Source organism: Actinia tenebrosa, unplaced genomic scaffold (assembly GCF_029948245.1).
Source record: "Actinia tenebrosa isolate PJP-AT-01 unplaced genomic scaffold, QUT_ActTen_1.0 PGA_scaffold2__45_contigs__length_23673736, whole genome shotgun sequence".
NCBI lineage: Eukaryota > Metazoa > Cnidaria > Anthozoa > Actiniaria > Actiniidae > Actinia > Actinia tenebrosa.
Window position 1 is genome coordinate 8,312,071 of NW_028292579.1, and position 26,814 is coordinate 8,338,884.

At 41.6% G+C, this 26,814-nt stretch overlaps 2 protein-coding genes across 3 annotated transcripts in view; both read right to left on the bottom strand.

The window, feature by feature from the left end:
* Positions 1 to 26,814, bottom strand: part of LOC148909157 (putative aarF domain-containing protein kinase 5) — a 48,859-nt gene that overhangs the window by 10,425 nt on the left and 11,620 nt on the right. The window lies entirely within an intron of this gene.
* LOC148909158 (trace amine-associated receptor 8b-like) lies at positions 3,621 to 4,538 on the bottom strand. Its single transcript, XM_089033583.1, has one exon. The coding sequence runs from the start codon at positions 4,536 to 4,538 to the stop codon at positions 3,621 to 3,623; it is 918 nt and encodes a 305-aa protein (XP_088889709.1).

The window sequence follows — 26,814 nt, forward strand, 5'->3', positions numbered from 1 at the left end:
ACGTTATGATGCAAAGTAGGACGATAATGTATGATGCGGTTAAGAATATAAATGTATTTGGTGGCGTTTTATTCAAGATTAAAATGACAGCGATAGCGTAAAGACTACTTTGAATGAATAAGCCAGCGCAGAGGACGCAAATGAGACGTTTGAAAGTGACAACTGTCCTATAGGTAACCTTGAGTTTGATAGCCAGATGTCGGTCAATGCTGATCATCGCTAACGTGAAAAGACTAAAGGCGGCAAGGAAAAAGGGTAAAGGGCCAAGTATAATCCAACCAAGACAATAAGAATCACTTGTAATTCCCTCGTTGACTATTGCCAGATTGGCAAATACTGCTGATGGTTCAACGATTATTCCAACTAACAAGTCTGTGAAAGCAAGGCTCGCCAGAAGGATTTGTGATGGTCTGTGTAGAGGGGGAGTCTTCCAGATAGCTACAAGAACCGATGAATTCAGCAAGATTGTCGGTATGGCTAAAATTGCATAAGCTGAAGTGAGAAATATTCGAGTCCAAAAAAGTGTCTTCACTTTCAGACCATAGGAGCAGATGATCACCATAATTTCAGTTAAAAGGCAAAGACGATTTAGTTCTCCGAAACAAGACTGTTAGGTCTTCAAAGGATATTAAATTGCAGGTGCTAGTTCGAATCAAGCAATGGTCAATGCTTAGCTTGCGCAAATCTATTTATGGTGCACGCGGATAGTTGGGAGAGCACGATAGTAGCGTAAGAGTAACTCTAGCTACCAGAGTGCTCTCCCAACTATCCAAGTGCACCATAAATAGATTTACGCACTGCTAGATCATTGGTCATTGCTTTTATAACATAATGAACGACTTAAACGATAAAAAACTGTTTATTTCGATCTGATCAAATCACAGATTCTCCAAAGATGCGAGCATGATACTTTTCGAGCAAAATTTGAAATCAGTCAAGTCTCGTGTTCGGAGCAAAAAAAGCTCAATTTGTATTGTAAATTTAATTTTAAAACTTTTCGCGGAAAATTCATGCAAGGGAAGCAGTTCATAAATGAAGTTTAATCGTTTTCATTCACAAGACAGTTTTTCAGTGACCGAGGAGAAATCAAATTAGCGACCTTTGTTGAAGCTTGGCTGCATCACAATCTGAGCAATTTGAACCGTATATTTTTTGAAAACTGAGGGCCCCGTCCACACTATGCCGGATAAATTTGAATACGCAACTTTCACACCGAAACCGAAAAAAAAAGTTTTCCGTCCACACAAGAAAACGGATAAAATGTTTCGCGTCCACACTAGTTCGATCAGAGGCGGCAAAAAACGCTTCATTGCACATCTGAGCATGTGCATCGAAGCTGAAATTGATTCCGGGGTGAATTTTTAGCCTTCCCGCCATGCTCCCATGACAATCATGACGTCATCGTATTCGAAAAATTTCGGATACGAAATGTTCTCCGTCCACACTAATATGTTTAGCCGGCGTTTTCAAATTGTTCCACTCTGGAGACCGTATTCGAAAAATCGTTTTCGGTGAAGAATTGTTCCTGATTCGCCCGGACTAGTGTGGACGGTAGGCCTAACCGAATAGATAAAAATTCGGATTGAAATTTATCCGGCATAGTGTGGACGGGGCCTGAGTCGAAAGATTGCACCAGTGGCTTTACTTGGACTCCAGTAACCATCGTGGTGTTTTGCTGGACTGCTGTGGTGACCTGTACGGCGGATTGAGCGAGAAAAATTGAACTAATTGACTTCCAAACCTGCAAGACTTCTCGACTTCGCTGCAGTAAGCTGGCCGATGGAAGAGCGAGTGTTGTAGCGAAACAAACTTGAGTTCAAACAAATACGCTATGAACTTTTTATGGAAAGGAACTCAATAATTATATTTTATCTTTAATTAAATGTACAGAAAGGTAGACTAGTTAGTGTTTTTTAGTTTTATTAGAATACTTGAAATTTTCACCGAATCTTCACCAAATTAATTTTTTCCTTCATAGATGCGGAGCCAATAAGAGCGCGCGTTATATCTTATGTTATAATGGTTAAATATGCAGCAGTCACAAGCTGGAATGATATACCACTACATATAAAAACCAGTACTTCACATGAAGTCTTTAAAAATAAGCTTAAAAAACATCTGTTGCTTTAGGATTTTGATTGTATTTAGGTCTTACCTTAGTTAATGTAACTTTATTTCCTACTTTAATTTATTTCAAACTTCACTTTATTATAACTTTTTATGTGTATTGAATCTATTTTAGTTTGCTACTTTCCCCCTTGTAAGTTCTTATTTGAAAGTATTATATAGTTTCAAGGTGCAGAATTATTCTTCTTAACCCTTTTGGGTTGTTTTCTTCTGCTCCTCCCAGTTAAATTTCTTAACAGTGATGTAAAGTATAAAATTTTCATTCAGGGAAATAAAAAACCTTGAAACCTTGAAAAACCTTGAAACCTTGGTTGTTTAAGAGCGCATGTCTGTAACGTCGAGAAACCAAAGAAAGTTGAGAAAAATCAAAGTTGATTTTATTGTACCAAAAGAACTTTTATAGATAGGTATTTCAGAAAACAAGATCAAAAAGTCCACGTGAAATTTATGGAAGTTTGAAATATCAATTAAAACATTAATGTTCCTCATCAATATGCACGGATCCAAAGCCAACTTCAATAAACACTAAACACCTAACTCAATATTTTCAGTCTTGATTCTATTTGAAGTGAGTAGTTGAATGGAGACATATTTTTATATGATTTGAGTGGGGCATCTTGGAGTTAGACATCAAAAGGAAATCATGGTTTTTCAATAATGAGCAATAATGGCAAAAAGCGCCAAAAAAAACTAGACCTTGGTATGAGATTTGATCCCAAATTTCGTTTTGGGTTAACACTCAAAACCTTTTTTAAACAGTTAGAAACTGTTGTACTATGATGATATGCCTGTTTGAAGCGGTATTTTCAATTGTACAAAGATGTTTTATTGTATTTGTGCAAGAATTTTGCCTTGTCAGGCTTTTTTATAGAAAATATATGGGAAATAAGCAAATGAAGGCCTAAACATCATTTTCGAATAAATTTTTTGCTTTGCGTTAACAATTTGATTCCACTTTCATCGGTCATCTCCACTTCCAAACAAGTCAAGTTAAACTTTCTGAATAACGAGATTTTAGCCTTGTACAACAGCCTTTCTTCAAGAAAATAGTTTTTGGCGCTCACTGCTTGAATTTGAAAAGAATTCTCTCTTAAGGCTTATATTTCTAGTATGTTAATGAGTGTGAGGTAATATATATATAGACATATATTTTTTCTTCAAAACTATATCAAAAATTATGGGATGTCATAATGGGATGATTATATGATTTTTAAAATTTCGTTTTAATGATAATGTAAAGCTACTCTATAGATATGTCATCATTAAACCGTTATTATTATTATTATTATTATGACTATGATTATGATTATGATTATAATCAGTAAAATGGAATAGCTTTAACATTATGCTAGATAAAAGGCATCTAAACATATGCAAACGACGTACTCTCAGCTATACGCATTATGTAGTGGATTGGTCCAGATGATGGCGGTCACGGATGTCCTTGATCACTGGATGTCCCTTAATCAGATGTATATAACAGCAAGCTGAAATCAAGTCTGTAATCTCAAAAATCCTTTAACAGTTGTTTTGACAGCTTGTCTAAGGTCTTTCATTCGCCATAGATATAGAATTGGATTAGCACAAGAATTAAAGACTATCAAAAGTGATGTAAGAACACCCAAATTGTTAGTTATTTCACTTTTGTGAGCACTTCGTAAAGCTGAAACACAGCAGTATGGCAAATAGAAAATAAAGATTGCAAGAAGAACAATAACCATGGTATGCAGAGATCGTCGATATTTGTTTACATCAAAGGCTGGCGTTGCATTGGGAGCATGGTCGTTGGCGTCGCTCGTAAATACTTGTGAAGATACTTTCTTCAAATGGTAAAAGGCCATTGAGTAAAATATTGTGATCGTGCATAGGATCACAGCAATATACACGGCAAACAATATTAATACTGCATCACTTGGAATGGTTTCAAAAAAAATAATAGCGGCAATATACAAAGTGCCACTGACGACCCAACCAACCAATAAAGCAATGATAAGACGTTTGTTGGTGACAACTGTTCCATAGGTAAACTTGAGTTTGATAGCCAGAAATCGGTCAATACTAATAAAAGCTAAAGTGTAAAGACTGACCCCACAGAGGATGCAAGCAAGAACCGCAAAAATCTTCAACAAAAAGCAAAAGGATGTATACCAATTGTTGATTATGGCAAGGTGGAGATATGCCAAGTAAGGGCATCCAAAAACACCAACCAAGAGATCTGTCAAGGCAAGGTTTGCGAGGAGGATTTGTGATGGTTTGTGAAGGGCAGGGGTTTTCCATACGGCAATAAGAACCAAAGCGTTCAGCAATGTGATTGGGATGGCTGTAGTAGTGCAAGCGATAACACCGAAGATTCTGGCAGAATATAGGGTTTCGATTACTATAATGTTCGAGCAAGAGAGGGCCATTGCCATTCTCAGTATCAACTAAATCGGTATACCTTTTCTTTCTGGAGTATTTGATATGTTAGCAGGTGCGAAAAAGAGAAAAATCAATCAGTAAATTTGTGAAAAACTAATTTAATCATGATTACTTCGTAAAGGACCCTGGCTTATGAGAACCGGCTTAATATAATAAAATAAACAGAAACAGCATGACATTAGCAATATGATGTACACGTCAGAAGAACAAGGTTTATTTGAAAGAGCTAGCTATTTTAGGAGTATGCGTAGAAAGTCAACGAGCGTCCTTCTATTAGCTGAATAAACTAAGCCTTAGAACACCAACACTTATACAAGTAATAATTTAATAACTTCCTCCCTTGAAAAGTTCAATATTTTTTCTTCTTTTTATAACGTCCAATCACACTCAGTGAAAGCAAAACTTTTTGTTTGGATATGGACATATATTTACTTTGTCATTCAGTAATTTACGCTTGATCTGTCATTATATGTTGCTGAAAATGTTGACAGGATGTGATCGAAACGTCCAGCAATTCTTGCGTTTATTTTCTTAATCAAATGCTTATCAAGATCCATACTATTATTAAGAGTATACTTTATTCCTGGATTTAATATTGGTAGACAGGTGAGATGTTTGATTAGATATTTATTTGTTTCATCTGAGTTTATCCCGGTGATCAATACCAAATAGAACAAAGGACAAGAATATATTTATATCAGTTATAAGATATTTGTTGATGAAATACAATTGACCGATCCCAGATATATTCGAGTCCACCCAAACAATGGGTAGTTTCTCCAATGGAATACAGAATGTCCGACTAGCGAACTCGAATTCATAAGATTTTTATGTAGTCATCAATTTTGTTCTTAATGTACCTTTAGACTGCATTCATTCTAAGACAGACATTTACAATAAGGAGTGTGCACGAGCACAAATCTCTAGCATAAAGCATGATGGGAAACCAAGTACTACACAAATTAGAACAAAGAAATCAATAGAATTATCACAAAACAATTACTCATTTATTTTCGTCTGTTGAAATATTTTCAGTTTCATAGGAAATGTCGAAGGAAAAATTGTCAGAGGAATTTTTAGAGGAGCTAAAAAAGTGTAAATTGTCGGTTTCCCATCATGGTTTGTGCTAGAGATTCGTGCTCGTGCACATTGGCTATTTTCAGCAATCGATATATGTTACATGGTTTACATCAAAACACATTTTAGCGTGTCCGACGTAACTAGGGAGGTAGTACAAGGAATGCGGGAGCGATGTATTGAGGAAGCTCGACAGTCATGTACAATACATACTGTCGAACTGATACGGATCGTCAGTGTGGCTCACGATCTGTACGATTCGTGAAAGTTATTGTGCGCCACAGGTCACCAGGCCCAGATGTTGAAGAAGGAAGCTCGACAGTCATGTACAATACATACTGTCGAACTGATACGGATCGTCAGTGTGGCTCACGATCTGTACGATTTGTGAAAGTTATTGTGCGCCACAGGTCACCAGGCCCAGATGTTTTGTCCGAGAGACAATGGGTACTATTAAGGTAGAACTAAGATAGTTAACACAGCACGTGAACTTTAGTTATGAATTTTAGTTATCAAGAGGAATATTGGAGGTTGTTATTGAGTTTTTCTTTTGGATTCGATAGGGACACATTCGGTAAGTCTATCATAGTTTGTATTAGATCACACAGATTGATTCTGAGAATCTCTTTGATTGTATCTATAGTGAACCGCATCGATACACTACAAATCGACTCATTAACACAGCACACATTCGAGAATTTCTATCTTATGGAATAACAACGACCCAAGAGATAATGAATCTACGTTAAATCGGATAAATAAATAGATGTGTTTGTGAATGTGAGTTTCATGAAGTTCCTAATAAATAGTGATCGATGAAATGCAAGAATATTTTCTACAGTTATTGATATGCATAAAACATGCATATCATTATTTGTTCGCACTCATAACCTTTCACGGTATGAAGTGCTTTTGTATCCGTGTGTAAAATGGCTATGGTTGCCCTATGGTTGTTCCAATGCTCCCATACCTGGGGCCCCTCACCCGATCGTACGATCCGTACGGATCGTACGCATCCGTGCATCTAATTATTCATTTGTACAATTCCTGATTTCATTTCAAAATCACCAACAAATCTTGTATGAACTGCGTCGTTATCGAAAGACAATGGATCGTAATAACGCTCGAAAATCAAGTCAAAGTCACGATCACATCCTATATAGGCGTTATGCCGTTATCAAAAGATTATCGACAATGGTTGTACCGAGTTTCTGAGGTTTTTCTTTCTGTCTTTCTTTTTACATATTTTACAACCGTCACTTCTCGCAAAGGGCTCTTCTCTGAGGCTCGCTTCACACGCGAGTTCAGTCTTAATCCTCGTAGTACGTGAAAAGAAAAGTAAAACGTACTTCATATTCAGGAAACTTGGACAGCTCCAACATTATCCTAGATAGAAGGCACCTAAACATATGCAAAGGACGTACTCTCAGCTATACGCATTATGTAGTGGATTGGTCCAGATGATGGCGGTCACGGATGTCATTAATCACTGGATGTCCTTAAAAAGATGTAGATAACAGGAAGCTGAAATCAAGTCTGTAATCTCAAAAATCCTCTAGCTGTAGTTTTAACAGCTTGTCTAAGGTCTTTCATTCGCCATAAATATAGAATTGGATTAGCACAAGAATTAAAGACTGACAAAAGTCCTGTAAGAATACCCAAATTGTTAGTTATTTCACTTTTGTGAGCACTTCGTAAAGCTGAAACACAGCAGTATGGCAAATAGAAAATAAAGATTGCAAGAAGAACAATAACCATGGTATGCAGAGATCGTCGATATTTGTTTACATCAAAGGCTTGCGTTGCATTGGGTGCATGGTCGTTGGGGTCGCTCGTAAATACTTGTGAAGATACTTTTTTCAAATGGTAAAAGGCCATTGAGTAAAATATTGTGATCGTGCATAGGATCACAGCAATATACACGGCAAACAGTATGAAAACTGCATCACTTGGAATGGTTTCAAAAAAAATAATAGTGACAATATACAAAGTGCCACCGACGAGCCAACCAACCAATAAAGCAATGATAAGACGTTTGTTGGTGACAACTGTTCCATAGGCAAACTTGAGTTTGACAGCCAGAAATCGGTCAATACTAATAAAAGCTAAAGTGTAAAGACTGACCCCACCGAGGATGTAAGTAAGAACTACAAAAATCATCGACAAAAAGCAAAAGGATGTATACCATTTGTTGATTATGGCAAGGTGTAGATATGCCAAGTAAGGGCATGCAAAAACCCCAACCAAGAGATCTGTCACGGCAAGGTTTGCGAGGAGGATTTGTGATGGTTTGTGAAGAGCAGGGGTTTTCCATACGGCAATAAGAACCAAAGCGTTTAGCAATGTGATTGGAATAGCTGTAGTAGTGCAAGCGATAACAGCAAAGATTCTGGTAGAATATAGGGTTTCGATTACTATATTGTTCAAGCAAGAGAGATCCATTTCTATTCTCAGTATCAACTAAATCGGTATGACATTTCTTTCTTGAGTATTTCATATGTTAGCAGGTGCGAAAGAGAGAAAAATCAATCAGTAAAGTTGTGAAAAACTGATTTAATCATGATTACTTTGTAAAGGACCCTGGCTTATGAGAACCGGCTTAATATAATAAAATAAACAGAAACAGCATGACATTAGCGATATGATGTACACGGCAGAAGAACAAGGTTTATTTGAAACAGCTAGCTATTTTAGGAGTATGCGTAGAAAGTCAACGAGCGTCCTTCTATTAGCTGAATAAACTAAGCCTTAGAACACCAACACTTATACAAGTAATAATTTAATAACTTCCTCCCTTGAAAAGTTCAATTTTTTTTCTTCTTTTTATATTAATACTATTATTATCAAGATTATAACGTCCAATCACACTCAGTGAAAGCAAAACTTTTTGTTTGGATATGGACATATATTTACTTTGTCATTCAGTAATTCCCTCTTGATCTGTCATTATATGTTGTTGAAAATGTTGACAGGATGTGATCGAAACGTCCAGCAATTCTTGCGCTTATTTTCTTAATCAAATGTTTATCAAGATCCACACTATTATTAAGAGTATACTTTATTCCTGGATTTAATATTGGTAGACAGGTGAGATGTTTGATTAGATATTTATTTATTTGTTTCAACTGAGTTTATCCCGGTGATCAATAGCAAATAGAAGAAAGGAGAAGAATATATATATCAGTTATAAGAAATACGTTGCTAAGAAACAATTGACCGATCCCAGCTATATCCAAGTCCACGCAAACAATGGGCAGTTTCTCCAATGGAATACAGAATGTCCGACTAGCGAACTCGAATTCATAAGATTTTTATGTAGTCATCAATTTTGTTCTTAATGTACCTTTAGACTGCATTCATTCTAAGACAGACATTTACAATAAGGAGTGTGCACGAGCACAAATCTCTAGCATAAAGCATGATGGGAAACCAAGTACTACACAAATTAGAACAAAGAAATCAATAGAATTATCACAAAACAATTACTCATTTATTTTCGTCTGTTGAAATATTTTCAGTTTCATAGGAAATGTCGAAGGAAAAATTGTCAGAGAAATTTCTAGAGGAGCTGAAAAAGTGTAAATTGTCGGTTTCCCATCATGGTTTGTGCTAGAGATTCGTGCTCGTGCACATTGGCTATTTTCAGCAATCGATATATGTTACATGGTTTACATCATAACACATTTTAGCGTGTCCGACGTAACTAGGGAGGTAGTACAAGGAATGCGGGAGCGATGTATTGAGGAAGCTCGACAGTCATGTACAATACATACTGTCGAACTGATACGGATCGTCAGTGTGGCTCACGATCTGTACGATTCGTGAAAGTTATTGTGCGCCACAGGTCACCAGGCCCAGATGTTTTGTCCGAGAGACAATGGGTACTATTAAGGTAGAACTAAGATAGTTAACACAGCACGTGAACTTTAGTTATGAATTTTATTTGCCAAGAGGAATATTAGAGATTGTTAGTGAGTTTTTCTTTTGGATTCGATAGGAACACATTCGATAAGTCTATTATAGTTTGTATTAGATCACACAGATTGATTCTGAGAATCTCTTCGATTGTATTTATAGTGAACCGCATCGATACACGACAAATCGACTCATCAACACAGCACTTTCGAGAATTTCTATCTTATGGAATAACAACGACCCAAGAGATAATGAATCTACGTTAAATCGGATAAATAAATAGATGTGTTTGTGAATGTGAGTTTCATGAAGTTCCTAATAAATAGAGATCGATAAAAGGCAAGAATATTTTCTACAGTTATTGATATGCATAAAACATGCATATCATTATTTGTTCGCACTCATAACCTTTCACGGTATGAAGTGCTTTTGTATCCGTGTGTAAAATGGCTATGGTTGCCCTATGGTTGCTCCCATGATCCCATACCTGGGGCCCCTCACCCGATCGTACGATCCGTACGGATCGTACGCATCCGTGCATCTAATTGTCCATTTGTACAATTCCTGATTTCATTTCAAAATCACCAACCAATCCTGTATGAATTACGCCGTTATCGAAAGCCAATGGATCGTAATAACGCTCGAAAATCAAGTCAAAGTCACGATCACATCCTATATAGGCGTTATGCCGTTATCAAAAGATTATCGACAATGGTTGTACCGAGTTTCTGAGGTTTTTCTTTCTTTCTTTCTTTTTACATATTTTACAACCGTCACTTCTCGCAAAGGGCTCTTCTCTGAGGCTCGCTTCACACGCGAGTTCAGTCTTAATCCTCGTAGTACGTGAAAAGAAAAGTAAAACGTACTTCATATTCAGGAAACTTGGACAGCTCCAACATTATCCTAGATAGAAGGCACCTAAACATATGCAAAGGACGTACTCTCAGCTATACGCATTATGTAGTGGATTGGTCCAGATGACGGCGGTCACGGATGTCATTAATCACTGGATGTCCTTAAAAAGATGTAGATAACAGGAAGCTGAAATCAAGTCTGTAATCTCAAAAATCCTCTAGCTGTAGTTTTAACAGCTTGTCTAAGGTCTTTCATTCGCCATAAATATAGAATTGGATTAGCACAAGAATTAAAGACTGACAAAAGTCCTGTAAGAATACCCAAATTGTTAGTTATTTCACTTTTGTGAGAACTTCGTAAAGCTGAAACACAGCAGTATGCCAAATAGAAAATAAAGATTGCAAGAAGAACAATAACCATGGTATGCAGAGATCGTCGATATTTGTTTACATCAAAGGCTTGCGTTGCATTGGGAGCATGGTCGTTGGCGTCGCTCGTAAATACTTGTGAAGACACTTTCTTCAAATGGCAAAAGGCCATTGAGTAAAATATTGTGATCGTGCATAGGATCACAGCAATATACACGGCAAGCAATATTAATACTGCATTACTTAGAATGGTTTCAAAATAAATAATAGTGACAATATACAAAGTGCCACCGACGAGCCAACCAACCAATAAAGCAATGATGAGGCGTTTGTTGGTGACAACTGTTCCATAGGTAAACTTGAGTTTGATAGCCAGAAATCGGTCAATACTAATAATAGCTAAAGTGTAAAGACTGACCCCACCGAGGATGTAAGTAAGAACTACAAAAATCATCGACAAAAAGCAAAAGGATGTATACCAATTGTTGATTATGGCAAGGTGGAGATATGCCAAGTAAGGGCATGCAAAAACGCCAACCAAGAGATCTGTCAAGGCAAGGTTTGCGAGGAGGATTTGTGATGGTTTGTGAAGAGCAGGGGTTTTCCATACGGCAATAAGAACCAAAGCGTTCAGCAATGTGATCGGAATAGCTGTAGTAGTGCAAGCGGTAACAGCAAAGATTCTGGCAGAATATATGGTTTTGATTATATTGTTCAAGCAGGAGAGATCCATTTCTATTCTCAGGATCAACTAAATCGGTATACCTTTTCTTTCTGGAGTATTTGATATGTTAGCAGGTGCGAAAGAGAGAAAACATCTATCAGTAAATTTGTGAAAAACTGATTTAATCATGATTACTTTGTAAATGACCCTGGCTTATGAGGACCGGCTTAATATAATAAAATAAACAGAAACAGCATGACATTAGCGATATGATGTACACGGCAGAAGAACAAGGTTTATTTGAAACAGCTAGCTATTTTAGGAGTATGCGTAGAAAGTCAACGAGCGTCCTTCTATTAGCTGAATAAACTAAGCCTTAGAACACCAACACTTATACAAGTAATAATTTAATAACTTCCTCCCTTGAAAAGTTCAATTTTTTTTCTTCTTTTTATATTAATACTATTATTATCAAGATTATAACGTCCAATCACACTCAGTGAAAGCAAAACTTTTTGTTTGGATATGGACATATATTTACTTTGTCATTCAGTAATTCCCTCTTGATCTGTCATTATATGTTGTTGAAAATGTTGACAAGATGTGATCGAAACGTCCAGCAATTCTTGCGCTTATTTTCCTAATCAAATGTTTATCAAGATCCACACTATTATTAAGAGTATACTTTATTCCTGGATTTAATATTGGTAGACAGGTGAGATGTTTGATTAAGATTTATTTGTTTCAACTGAGCTTCTCCCGGTGATCAAAGCAAATAGAAGAAAGGAGAAGAATATATTTATTTATTATGTAATTACCAATGAAATATCTATTTTTCTCTATTTCGAAAAATTGATATCTTCACACGTGAAAATAACATGTTATTTTCACGTGTGAAAATAACACCATTGCGATGGCTATTAAAAAATACACGGAAAGAATTGCCTGAAAAAGCCAAAACATACTTCATTGATAATTACATAATAAACAGAATATTACATGGCCGCTTGGAGATACGCAATTTATCTTCTTGTGTTGAAAATCTCTCACTCGTTCGCTGAGAGATCTTTTCAACACCGTGAGAGATCTTTTCAACACTCGAAGATAAATTTCGTATCTCCGCGCGCCCATGTAATATCCTCTATATCAGTTATAAGGTATTTGTGATGAAATACAATTGACCGATCCCCGGTATGCTTAAGTGTCCACCCAAACAATGGGTAGTTTTCCCAATGGAATACAGAATGTCCGACCAACAAACTCGAATTCATAAGACATTTGAATAGTTATCGATTTTTCTCTCAATGTACCTTTACAATGCATTGATTCTAAGACAGACATTTAGAATTTTCAGCAATCGGTGTTTGTTCTTTGCGGCATAGCAACGACACATTCGAGCTTGTCCGACGCAGCAACCGTAACTAGGGAGATAGAACTATGAATCCTGGATCGATGTATTGAGGAAGACTGGCAATGAATGCCCTGAGTTTCTGAGGATTTTCTATCGTTCTTTGTTTTCTTTTTTACATATTTTACAACCGTCACTTCTCGCAAAGGTCTCTTCCCTGAGGTTCGCTTCCCACAACAGTTCAGTCTAGCAGCAGTAAGGGGGATCCGCGATCGATGCCAAAGATATACGGGTTTAACCCGGGGAATTACGAACGCGGGTACAGCAGATTTACGGAAATTCCGCGAAAAAGTCCCTTACTGCTGCTCTGTTGGGGTCGCAAACGGAGGTTAAAATATTTGTCGGATATACGATGCATGAATGTAAAAAGTTCGCCAATGACTTCTGTGTGATTTGCCTAAGACCTAAAGTTATCGTACCTAAGCCAGAACCCTTTTGGTGTTGTGGTAAAAAAATGCAGATAGAGGAGGACACGTCAGCACAGTGTTACGAGTGTGGTAAGAATATTCGTAATGCCGTACCAAATGCTACCAAAGAGCAATATTACGCCAATGGAGGTCGTACGAAGACCCCATACAAAAGAATAAAATACTTCCGAGACTGGATGAGTCATATCCAAGGTTTACATCCGGTATATTTAGACATGCAGAAAATCATAGACCACTTAGAAGAGCCCTCGCCGCAAAGTCTACGAAAGACATTGAAAAAATTAAAGCTAGGAAAATATTACAAAGCTATTCCCTATCTTTTGTCTGAAATTACCGGTAGGCGTATTCCTCATGTCCCAGATATGCAAAGGGCCGAGTGGTTATTCTGTCGGCTGGATAAGGATATTCCTTATTACCCCGACGTAATTTACGAAATATTCCAGCAAATAGACCCCAACCACCCGCTGTTAGAATGGATTCCGAGAAGATGAAATGTGCAGTCGAAATCCCCATGTGATGTCTACTGAGCGAGTTTTCTTTGTAGATCTTCCTTTGCCTCCTGGTAGATCTTTTTGCGAGATTCCTCGGAAAGATCTTTCACGATGGTTTTTTTATTGCCCGACTTTAATTCGCCGTATTTCTTTTCCTCCGCGAGGATCAAAGAAAACTCCGTGTCGTCTATGCGGCGGTCCCGCAGAGCCTTGGAGACTAAGTCGGCGATGGTGTTAGCCTTTGCTCTTGCCAGGGCTATATGAGTGTCGTGCTTGGATATCTTACCGGACAATTGCTTCATAATGCCTGTCGTAACAGCGGAAATGATGCCGCAAACGGCTCCAACGCTTGCCAAAGGAACGCCAACGACTATTCCAGGCCCGGTGAGTGAGGTAGCAACGCCGGTGCCTGTTAACGCCACAGACATGGAGCCTGAAGTTATTGCGATTTTATGTAGTATGCTTCGGGCTCTGGCATACTTTTTCCTGACCTCCTCATAGTGTTTCGTTTGACCCTCTAAGTAAGCGAGGATTAGATTTGCCTTATTCAAGCGGAAGTTTTCAGCGTTTAATTCGTTAGGTCCCTCCTTAGGTAAATCAGGATAAAGTGGAGGTGCTGATGGTATAACATCCATTATATACTAATGTACGACGCTTTTGGAAATAACGTAGCGGCGCAGCCGCATCATGACAACAGGGATTATTGGAACTGGAGGGCCTTTAGGAAGATGTTTCCACATGCAGACCCTAGTAAGTTTGAAAGAAGGCCCGACGGTATTTACTATAACGGCTCCAGAATGTACAGCAATGCGGACTTGAAGCCTACGCTGGTGGGGCAAATAGACAATCAACTGAAGCATTCGCCAACGCCAACGCATGTTGAACCCAGTTGGTCAAAGGAATTATTGCTGGGTACCAGTACTTATCCAATACCCGCGGTTTCATTTGATAAACATCCAAGCTTGGACCTAACGTTGAACATGCGGATCTCTAACAACCATTCCTTTCCGTTAAAGGTGCGAGATATCTTCAAAAACGTGCCCATTGTTCATACCACCGCTAAGGAATCTCATGAATGGTTAAGTGGTCCTAACATGCGTTATTGGCCGCAGCAGTTGAACTTTGCGGTTTGGTGTGCCACCAGCGGCTGTGGTGTAAGTGCAAACTTGATGAAGAATTCGATATTTATGTTTCACTTCCACTTCACGGTTAGAAGAATACTACATGAAATGGGTGTTATTGCGCTGCCGGGAGATACCGCGTTTTATTCAAGAGATAATAAATACAGCGTGCCGGCTTATGACAGACTTTGTAAGGAGTTTGGCGCTGTAGGGAAGGATTTCCGATGCACTGCCGGCGCTAACAATGGTCTAGGGCATATTTGGGCTTATTGGGGGATTGGTGGACATGTGTTAAGCGATAAAGAAGTTCATGCGTTGAATCTACGATGGAACACTGGGTATCACAAAGAAACTCACGACAGTAGCACCTTCTTTGAACCAAATGCCAAAACCACTAAGGAAGTTAGAGACGGACCTCTGTTCAAAGACGAGGGTGGTAAGTATGCAGGGGCTAACCCGCTGATTATCAAGATTACCAACGACGAGCAAACGAAGCAATATCTTAATTTCATACCCCCAGAAGGTAAAGGACTAACCAAAGCCGGCCTTGCCCGTTTGAACCGCAGCATAGAAGCTTACGTGTATTCTGTCCTTGGAGCCCAAGTAAACACCCGATCCAGCATAGTGGGGAATACCGGCGCCGCAGAAGAGACGCGAGCCGAAGCCTTGATCTTATTCGAAAGTTCGATCTTGGAGGGTGACATTAGCAAGGGCGTACAGCGTTACCAACTAGCCATACAAAATTCCAAAGCAAGGTTGGACTATGCCGTAGCCCCGGGTTGTTGGTTAATGCCCAGTAATTTATCTATAAATACTGGCTCTGTAGTAGGATACAACAACAAACTTCAACGAGCTACTAAGGACATGAAGTTTGGGGTGAACGACGTGAACTCTGACACTCTTAGGAACATTCCTCACTTCGTAGAGAAGCCAAAAAAGTCACACGAAACGAAGCTACCCGTAGTTAAGAAACCATCGAAGAAGGTCCTGCCTGCGATACCTGAGGAATATGACCATAACTTACTAAAAGCCGGCTTAGCCGCCGCAGGCGTTGGTCTGAGTTATTATATATGGCGATGAACAACCCCTACGTAGCTGGAGTAGATTGTGTTTATACGACTTACACAGGCGAGAAAAAATACACCCAGGCGTCTTGGGTGGACGTTGAGGGCATGTCAGTGAATTTGAACTACTCAGGGAAGAAGTTAATCCTTTGTAGTATTTGCCTTGGATCAGTAAGTCACGCCAACATTGGTTTTAGATTTTGTGATGACAACGGCGTACTGCAGCCTATGCGCGTGAAGACAAACAACAGGGAGCCTGCGCATTTTTCCGTAGAGCCGCCAACGAATAGCGCCGAAAATCATTCCGTTTGGACTTTTCACCTAGTTGCCAACTGCCACGGGAAAGTGAAGCTGCAAATGCGCATAGACGATACTGGAAAGGTTACAGTAAATAGTATAGAGGATCAAAGAGATACCACGTATAACCACGCAACCATTAGCACTCTTACGGTGCTTAGCCTTTAGAAGGGAATTTATTCCCTGTATATATGAACAACCCACACGTAAAAGAAGGTAAGGTTTTCCATTACATAGCAAATGGGGAGAACTACGTAACCGACAAATGGCAGGATACGGAATTGTGGGTGGAGGTCGGGGGCCTCGGATTAGTTGTGTGTACCATTAGCATCAATACGTGGTATTCGTGTAATGTTGGGTTTAGGATCGTCGATGAGAATGACCATCCATTACTACCTTATAGGAAAAAGATAAATGACAGGCCTCCAGCTCATTTTTCCTTCGAACCAAATACAGTTAGTTTAGAAGATTTAATATCAGTAACTTTTCATATGATAGCTAATTGTCGATATGCAAAGCTACAAATTCGTCCCAGCGATGCTGGCTCAGGCGGCTCAGGCGGAGTTCGACTGAACACCATAGGTATTCCTCCATTTGATGAGATTTGGAATCATAAGACCATTTCTACTATGACCGCCATACCACTAGTTCCGCATTATCAAGGCGGCGCGAATACTATCTTTACTTATCCCCAGTCGAGGACACCTCGGGCGCCCGACGACGATAAGCCCCCAGTAATACACGAGGATAAGATCAACCCTTCATCTTCTTCAGGAGTACCACTCCAATAGCTACTACGAGGATCCAAATGTTATTCCCCACAAACTTTAGCAGTTCACCGCCGGCCCTAAGTGCCAGGCTAAGAACACTACCCAGCAGCCCAGGAAGACCGGCTGCCATCTTTTTTCCCAAGTCCGTCAGCCCACTGCCTAATTTCTTTACGCCCGCGCCCGTAGCCTTAAGCGTGGATAGGATGACTCCTACTACGCTCGAAATAGCGACCGCAAATGCCAGCGGAACACCATACTTCAAAAGGGCTCTTTTTACCTTTTCCTTAGTAGTAAGCCCCAATTCTCTTTCCAGGTTTTCCTTTTGCGCATGTAATTCTGCAAGGCGCTCCTGAAGGGTTTCTACTTCCTTTTGAGCAGCTTCCCTTTCCTCTTCGGGGCGAGTTTGATCTGCAACTATTTCCTGCTGCCGCTCTATTTGTCCCTCCAGGTCTTCGATAGCCTGATCTCTTTGTCGGATTTGTTCTTCTTTAGCATTAATTTCAGCAACCAACTGCTGCCGTTCCTCTAAAGAGGTAGCTATGGTGGTACGTAAGTTCCTAGCTTCTTCCTTGCTTATGTCTAGGTCTTGCAGGGCAAGTTCGAAGGCCTTTTGGGCTTGGTCCCTATCGCGTAGGGCTTTGTCTGTTTGTTCTCTAAGTTCTATTATTCTTTGGTTTTTATCGTTAAGTTCTCTCTTTTGAGCATCGAGGAGTAGTCGGTTTTGTCGCATATAATCTGCTTCCCTTTCTTCCAACGTTTCTTGTAGTCCCTCGACGCGCTTTTCTAGCGCAACCTTTTCGTTCAGGGTTTCCAGCCGGTCTAACAGGTTTCTAATGGCACGCTGGAAGCCTTTTAATCTTGAGACGTCACCCCTAACGTTGCCCTCCTCATCAAAGAGGTTTTGCGGTTTCGTCCAGCGGTCTTTGTCAGGAAATCTCAGGTCTTGAACGCTTATGAGGACTTTGTTTCCGCGTTCTGTGAGCCTTACGTCGTCAGCATCGAAGCGGGAATAGCGCTGCGTTAGCTCTTGCATTGCCCACTCTACGGTTTCCCGCGCGGCTGCTTCATCTATGTTTTGAAGTTCCAAGTACTCGGGGGCGGACTTACCTGGGTTCTTTTTGTGCCACATGCGATTTAAGGAGGCCTTGAATCTTTTCCACCCGCTACCATATTCATTTTCTAGGGCCATGTCGTAGATTAGGGGGTCGGTTTCCGCGCCTTTAGTCCATGCGTCGAATTCATCGTCGTTAATATCGACTTGACCTTCTTCGGTAAGGGGGTCAAAATCCGTTCCTTCTACTTCCATTATATATGATAAGCTCAAAGTTAAATCCCAACGTATTACCTAAGCAGGTTGGCGGGCTGAAAGCAGAACGCACCTTTCACCGGGTCACATTCACACCTTCTAGCGCAAAGCCAGGGGAAACCCTGTACGTAGGCGTGCCCCGCCTAACAGATAACCTAGTATTGGTTCCTGGTACCTTGGCTTTAAGGTTTGACCTAGCAATACAACCAACCACCAAGGACAAGCGCTATACCGTCAATAACGTGGGTAGGAACCTCGTTTCTAAGATGAGAATCAAGTTCGCAGGGGAATCCCTCTTGGATTTGAATAGGTACGACCTGTACACCACGTATAAGGATCTGTGGCTAACAGCCTTTGACCGTGCACAAAAGATAGAGCAGGGAATTGGAAGCGTTATTCTTCGTAAGCTTCGCAGCGATACTAACCCCGCACCTACGGACTCCAGTGGAGCAACCGCAGTAGCAGACGCAACGAGGGTAAAGACCGCCTATGGTAGCAAGTACGTTATCCCTTTAGATTTCGAAGTGATTACGAGTCATGGTGTGTACTACCCCAGGCAGTTATCCGAGTTACAGTTTGAAGTAACCTTGGCGGACACTACGAACGTCATAGGAGGAATGGACAGCGCAATTAGCGGGGCTGTTGATCCTTATTCTATCACCAACTTAGAGCTGCAGTATGAGACCGTGTACAGCGAAGAGCTGGCCCGTAGCGCTGGCATGGAATACAGCTCCGGAAAGGCATTCTTATACGACCACGTAGTGATGTATAAAACATTTAGCTTCTTGGATAAGACGGATGAGGTTATCAACCAAAGTATTAACCTCCCCCGAAGAAGTCTCACGGGGTTAATGTTGGTGTTTGCCAAGCCCTATGAGGCCGGTAAGCGCGACAGCGAGGCCTTTCACAACCCTAACATTACTAACGTAGGGGTCAACATAAACGGCGTTCCAAACAAGGTCTACTCCCAGGGAATAAAGCCTGCAGACGTGTACAGAGAGGCAAAGCGTAAGTTTGGCGACCAAATTAGCCCCGAGGAATTCTTTAAGGATAAGTACGCGTTATGGATTGACATGCGCACCATTAACGACGAAGACCTACATGGTCAGGGTTTACGTCTAGTAAATACGCAGGATGGCATAACATTGGAGATCAAGCGCACCAAGAATGCTGCTGCTGGCGACGGTGACAAAATAAACTGCTACGTCTTCGTCGTGTCTGACGCGCAACTGAGCGTAGAAATGAATCAGCTAAAGAGCGTTGCCTATTGATCCACTCGCTCATCGTTTTGATAAAAAAATATCGTTGGTATATAATGCTTCGCGTATTCGAAAACAACGAAACCAAACTGCAATGCATAGTGCAAGGCGATAAACTATACTTCAAAGCAAAGGAAGTGGCGCTGGCGTTGGGTTACGAACGCCCAAAAGATGCAATTAAGGTGCACGTTCGTGAAAAGTATAAGGTAAAGCTTAGCGAACTTAGAGTGGAGGTGAATCGCCTCCCCTCGTATTCACAGCCTAATTCCCTGTACGTAACCGAATCTGGGTTGTATCAACTAATATTTAGCTCTAAGATGCCAACGGCAGAGACATTCCAGGATTGGGTCCTCGAGGACGTTCTTCCCGCATTGAGAAAGACAGGTAAGTATGAAATAGAAAGGCGGTTCGATAGTCCTAACAAGTTAGTCTTCAAAATGGAAAATGAGTTTGACCTGCATAAGAAAGTCGTGGACTACATACGCCGCTTCTACCCACAGATGCTCATAGCGCCCGGCTTAGGGGAATTGCAGGATTCTGACAGCAAACGCATAAAATGCTGGCAGAAGGGTTATCAAAGGGGTCAACCCGACCTCTTAATACTGAACGCGCATTTAAGGTATGAAGGGCTTTGCATCGAATTAAAGACGCCGAAAGGAAATGGCATACTCTCCGCAGACCAACGCAAGATAATTTCGCAGTATGACGCGAATGGTTACCTGACCATGGTTAGCAACGATTATGACGTCATCTGTCGTGCCCTTAGCAACTACGCGGAAGGCATCCGTATTCCCTGTCGGTGGTGCTGCAAACGCTTCAAGACTACGGAGACAAGGGCAACGCATTTAAGAATATTTCATAGATATAATGATCGTCAACCAAATACACTGGCGTGACCTGATTTGCGGTAAAGCATACGAAATAAAAAATTACGTCGTCTTCGAAGACATCGACCGTTTACGGTTAGTCCTCAAAGACTTAGAAGGCAAGGAATATTCCCTTTGGGCGCCGGATTGCGTGCGGTACGTAATTCAGGGCGAGGAATTCACCCACTTACGCAGCTATGGTAAGGTAAATGGCCGATGGAAGTTTGACATTGAAAGAACAGTCACTCCATCTCCTCTTTGTAGTTAAGCGCGTCTGCTAAAGTCCGCTGCGCTTTAGGATCCGCGGAGCACCAATGCCCCACAAAGGATCCTTCGGAGAATACCCTGTCGCAATGAAGGCAGGTGTATTTTTTACGCGGCTTGGGTATCGGCGGCTTACGAGGGGTAATGCAGTCGGCAGGTAGTTCGCACGTAATACAGTCCATATATTGAAAGGGTGATTAGGGCGCCCCAAAGAATGCCGTGAAGTAGGCTACCATATACTTAGGGGACTCTGCAAGGCCCCATTAAAGGGGTCTTTATTTTTATTTATTATTATTCATTATCCTTAATAATAATAAATAAAAATAAGGATGGGATTTGAGACTCTTTGCGCAAACCCTACCTTACTATTAAAGGCCCCAAGAAATGCTATTTCAAAGAGTGTCTCAGAACGTTGACGTTTAGGTTAAATCTTTGTTAAGGATGCCTGGAAACTATTTAAAAAGTGTCTTAGAATGTTGACGTTTAGGTTAAATCTTTGTTAAGGCAGTTGAAGATATGTTCCTCTTCTCTAACACAACCACAACGATCGCACTCCTGCCTCCAATACTCCCTTTTAGTCCACGGAACGCCTTCGGCGCGTTCAAAAGAGGGGAAAGTACGGACTATCTTCTTATGGTAATCTATGCGATTCCTTAAGTAATCCTCTTTATGCGGGCAGCGACACATCAAATCCGCACATTGGTAGCAATCCACGCCTTCCAAGTCATACGCCCCAAAGAGAAATCGATAATTCACTTCATGTGTTCTCCGGTGCGTCTGTAAACGTTGACGACTACTAAGTATCTTATTACAGAAACTACACTGTCTGGTTCGATTACAGACGCCCCTTTTCAGATGCTGCTGCATTTCGAAGGGGTTGTGGAATTCCTTATTACAGTCCTTACAAAGCCCACAAATGCGTTTATCCTGATGTTGTTGCATCTTTTGAACGGTGCTGAATTCCTTACCGCAATCCTTACAAGCGCGGCTAAGGGGTTTCTTTGTACAAACGCCGCGACGAACGTGGTATTGAAGTCTTTGTTTGGTGCTGAACACCTTCTTACACAACGAGCAGTCCATATATACTTAACAATATCTTAGCCTCCATTTAACATCCTTAACAAAGATTTAACCTTATTGTCAACATTCTAAGACACTTTTTAAATAGTTTCCAGGCATCCTTAACAAAGATTTAACCTAAACGTCAACATTCTGAGACACTTTTTAAATAGTTTCCAGGCATCCTTAACAAAGATTTAACCTTATTGTTAACATTCTACGGGGGATATCGCATGAAGTCCTTAACGGACTCCTTAGCCCAGCCCGCCATCGTCAAGAGCGCACCAAACCTTTCTGCGCGCTTCAGACCGCACATTTCATCGTACAATTCCTGCACGCGCTCCTTTAACCGGTCTATCTCCTCCCTTTGCATTTCTATGGTGTCTCTTTTATCTTTTGCGTCGGTGGCAATCCTTCTAACTGCGTCCACTGGGTCCATCGTATATATAATGGATCCGAACCATATTCCCTGCAATGCTCTGATAGTAGGACCCACCGGCTGCGGAAAGACCCAGTTCGTCGTGGAGCAGCTATTAGGACCCTTTAGATACCGCTTCGACTACATAGTGCTACTTTGTCCCACCTACGTGAATAACCGCACCTGGACGGGCATAGGAGTGAAAGACGACGACTTCTTTGTAGATATCTTAGATCCTAACGAGTTATCTGGACATCTTAAGTTTTGGCACAAACAATTCCCCAAGAATACGCAGACGCTCCTCATATTGGATGACATTGCCTGTGGGGACGACGTAAAAAGACGCACCTCCGAATTAGTGAAGCTTGCCTTTAGTGGTAGGCATGACAATATCAGCGTTTGGTTGCTCTCGCAGCAGCTTACCAGCGTCTCTAAGCCCTTCAGGGAAAACATAGGTTCACTCGTAGTATTTTATACTCCAAGTAAGTCTGACCTGGAAACCATCTTAAGCGACTACGGCGGTGAGATATCCAAGGAACAGTTACACGAATACATGCGGCACCTAAAAACGCACCAACATTCCAAGATGATCTTTTCTTTGAGGTTTCCCTACACGGTTGGAATCTATGATTCCTAATGTATATGGACATTGAGCAGCTCTTAGATGAAGTCCCCACACAGTTAGACGAAAGTAACCTCAAGGAACAACTCAACATCCTTGTGTCTTCGGGGAAGTGCAAAGAAATGATAGGCAAGGAACTTACCCATGAGCAGGTTAATAAGTTGTCAGAAGAGGAGGTTAAGAAGTTCCATAAGAGGTACGAGGCCGCCCTTGCAAGTAAGACCACGGACGCCGTAGCAGACTCCGCTATCCGACTTGCGACTAAATTGCTTGGACTTGCGCTGCCCATAGACGACGTGGAGCAACTACGGAAGGACATAAGCGAGGACTATGTCATATCCCAAGAACTTAAGATAACCTGCGGCTGGTTGTCTTTGAAGTGCGGTAAGTTAATGGCAGTCGCCTCTGCGGCACTTCACGTAGCTCAGCATGTCGACTTGAAGGAGGTACTGGTGTCTTGGAAGGACTTCAAGAAGGACAGAGAAGTCGAAAAGGTCTTCCAGGCGGCACTTGCTGAGGTACCTGATCAAGTCGCCTCAAGTACTTAGTCAAGTCGTTGTCAAGTCGTCCTTAAGTCATTCTCAAGTACTTAGTCAAGTACTTAGTCAAGTCATCGTCAAGTCATCGTCAAGTCGTCCTTAAGTCATTCTCAAGTACTTATCAAGTCCTTCAAGTCCTTAGATATAAATGAGTGAACCAGAGTCGAAGGCAGAGCAACCTCAGGAGGAGCAGAAGATTACCAAGGCTAAATCTCCAGGCAGAGTTGCCGCGGGGAAGAAGCTCGCGGAGATGAACAAGAAGAACAAAGCAAAGAAAGAGGAAAAGGTGGAGGAAAAAGAAGAGGAATCCTTTTGGAATCCCGGCTACGTCATTGGCGCGATAGGAATTGCTATAGCAGCAGGCAGCCTCTACTTACAATGGCGGGCTACGAAGCCAAAAGTAAAGTGGGAGGCCGCAACATATCACGCGCCCGTGGAGGTTAGAAAAAGTAAGATCCCTGAAATGGAGTAGATTCATCACCACGTGCCGTGGCGACCTAGATTTTCCTTCTCGCTTTGTAATATAATGTCGACCGCGTTGTTGAAAACTGTTGAAGAAGCAGCTATTATTACTTCCATCGTTGCGGGTATTGGTTGGGTAGGTAAGAAAGTGCTCAAAGAAGACTTTACTGAAGACCCAAGCAAGAGCTTCGCTAATTTTGCTAAGATGACCGCTGCCGTTGGCGGGGCTATCATGCTAAAGGATTACCTACGGAAGGAAAAGTACCTGCCTACGGCGTAATATATAATGGTTAGCTTAGTCGCAGGTGGAGTTATTGCAGCCTTAGCATTCACAGGGGCTAATTATGGTGGTAGATATCTGGATAAATTAGTTAGCGGTGATAGAAACGCAGAATCTAACGCCGAAAGGAAAAGACACGACTTAGCGCTGGAGAAATATCAGCGAGACGTGGAGGCTTGGAATAAGAAGAGACAAGCCTACCGGGATTGGTTGGACAAGAACTACCAAGACAAAATGCAGGCGGATAAGAACTTCGAAAACACAGACTACGCCTTTAAGCTCTATGCGCAGGCGCATCCCGACTTTAGAATGAGAAAGCCTCAGTTCAAGAATTACTACCAGCCTTCTAAGAAACAAAAAGACAATGAGCTGGTATTTGTTGGCATCGCAGGGCTGGCGGGAGGCGTGGCCTTGGCATATTTAGTCTAAGCTGCGCTTAGCCTCTAGTGGCGCCTTTGGCGCCTAGAATATAATGATCGTCTTTTTGGAAAGCGACAAGAATAACTTTACCACTTATCTGAATCCCCCCATCCGCGCGGAAAGGGTTCGGTTGGTTAGTTGCTCTTTGTACAATTCTTGGTATAATTTAGTCAATGGCTTTGTCGTCGGAACTTCCGGCACCAAGCCAAAGTTACCAGATTCCCATTACACCCCCATAACGCTGGCTAAGGAGCTAGCAAAGCATGGATATACTCTTACCACAGGATTACCCCATGAAATGAAATTCAAGAAAAATAGTGGAAGCGCTAATTTAAAGGACAGTTCATTGGTTGAACTCCTGGGCCTTACTAGTACCACGATAAATAGCGGCAGTACATATGATGTAAAATGGAAAGTCGCATCCTCTTATGAAGTCTATTGCGACTTGGTTCATAGTTACAACAATGGAGAAAAGTCTTCTCTTATGTCCAAATTCCTACCTAAGGGTAATCCATTTGACCTGGTAGAATACACTCCCATTTCTTTGAGCTATGACTTATCTAATTTGGTAGAAAGCATAAACATCGCCATTAAGGTGGACGGAAAGACGGTGAATTTCAACGGGCGAAAGATCAATCTCGTCCTGGAATTCATATAATGGGCCGCGTAGAGGACAAACTCAAAAGGATTTACTATGGACCTGAAGGCTATTGGAAAGGAGCGTCGGCTATTAAGAAACTCGCGACCGCGGCCAGGGTATCAGAAGAAACGGCTAAGAACTGGCTAAGAAAACAAACCCTCTGGCAGGTTTATCTTCCCGTGCCCAAGTACATTCCCAGGCCCAGCTTTACCGTAAATACCCCTAATGAAGTTCATCAGGCGGATTTGCTTTTCTTACCGCACGACAAGGTGAGAAAGAAGACCTATAGATACGCTTTGACCGTAGTTGATATCGCAAGCAGATACAAGGACGCCGAACCCATAACCAGCAAGGATTCTGGGGAAGTCGCAGAAGCCCTGAGTAGGATTTATAAGCGCGTTTTGAAATGGCCCAAGCTTCTGCAAGTGGATGCGGGGACGGAGTTCATGGGCGTGGTTACTAAGACCCTGAAAGACCACAGCACTAAGATTAGGAGAGCCGAAGCAGAGTACCACAGGGGTCAGAGCATTGTTGAAAGATTCAATAAGACCCTGGCCGAGCGTCTCTTCGGATACCAGTATTGGAAAGAGCTGGAAGATCCCTCCAAACGCAACAGGGAATGGACTCAGAGGCTCCCCCAGGTCATCGCGGCTTTGAACAACGAGGCGGCCAGGACTACGGGAATAAAACCCAAGGATGCTATGAAGAAGAAACACGTGGAACACAAGTCCTACGTCAGAAGTTCGAGGGCGGTCGGACTGAAGGAAAAAAAGCTACCCCGCGACATAGTGGTCAGATACCTCTATCAGCCGGGGGAACTCGAAGGTGGCAGTAAGAGAGCCACGGATCCTAACTGGTCTTTGGAAACGTATGAGATTTCGAAGTCCGTCACCAAGGAAGGGCAACCCGTGTTGTATTACCTAAATGGCCCAAGTCGCGGATTTGTCATGGAAGAGCTGCTCATAGTCCCCAAAGACTCAGAGTAGCGCAGCTCCGCGCGCCCGATTGCACTCTAGGCATGTCAGTCTTACGTTGCCTCTGCAATGCCCGCGTTTATTATTTATGCGATCCACGGAGAACTGCTGATCGTCATTTGGGTCAAACCTCCATAGTAGAGGTATGTTACACTTGGCACACCGTGCCCCTTTCTTATAGACGTCGTCCACGCAGAGGTCGAACGTCATATTTTTTTCTTCGTCGTGGCGCTTGTAGCGAAGGAGTTTCTTCGTAATGTTCTCTTTGGCTACGTCTTCTGGGGTCTTATCGTAACGCAGTTGCGCACCCCAAGCTCTTTTCAATTGCTTGGCGTATTCTACGCGGCTTACGGCGGTGTAAATTAAGTTACTCCAACACAAACGCTGGTCTATGATCCACATCGTTTCTTTTACGGTTAATCCCTGGGCACTATGTACCGTCATGCAGTAACCAAGTCTCCAATCGGGGTGGGAAGTAATCCTTTCTACGTCTTTCATTTGCACCCAGGCTTTATCGTGGGTAACTGCGTTCTCTAAAGTAATGTCAGTGCCAGGTACCCGTACGTCTCTTTTCTGCATTCTGGTATCTCGGGGCTTATAGCAAACGGGTACGAGATTAGTGGGGAATCTTTCGCGGTGAATATTTAACAGATCTTTTTGAATACGGGCCTGAGAAGCACGCTTACTACTTAAGACAACATC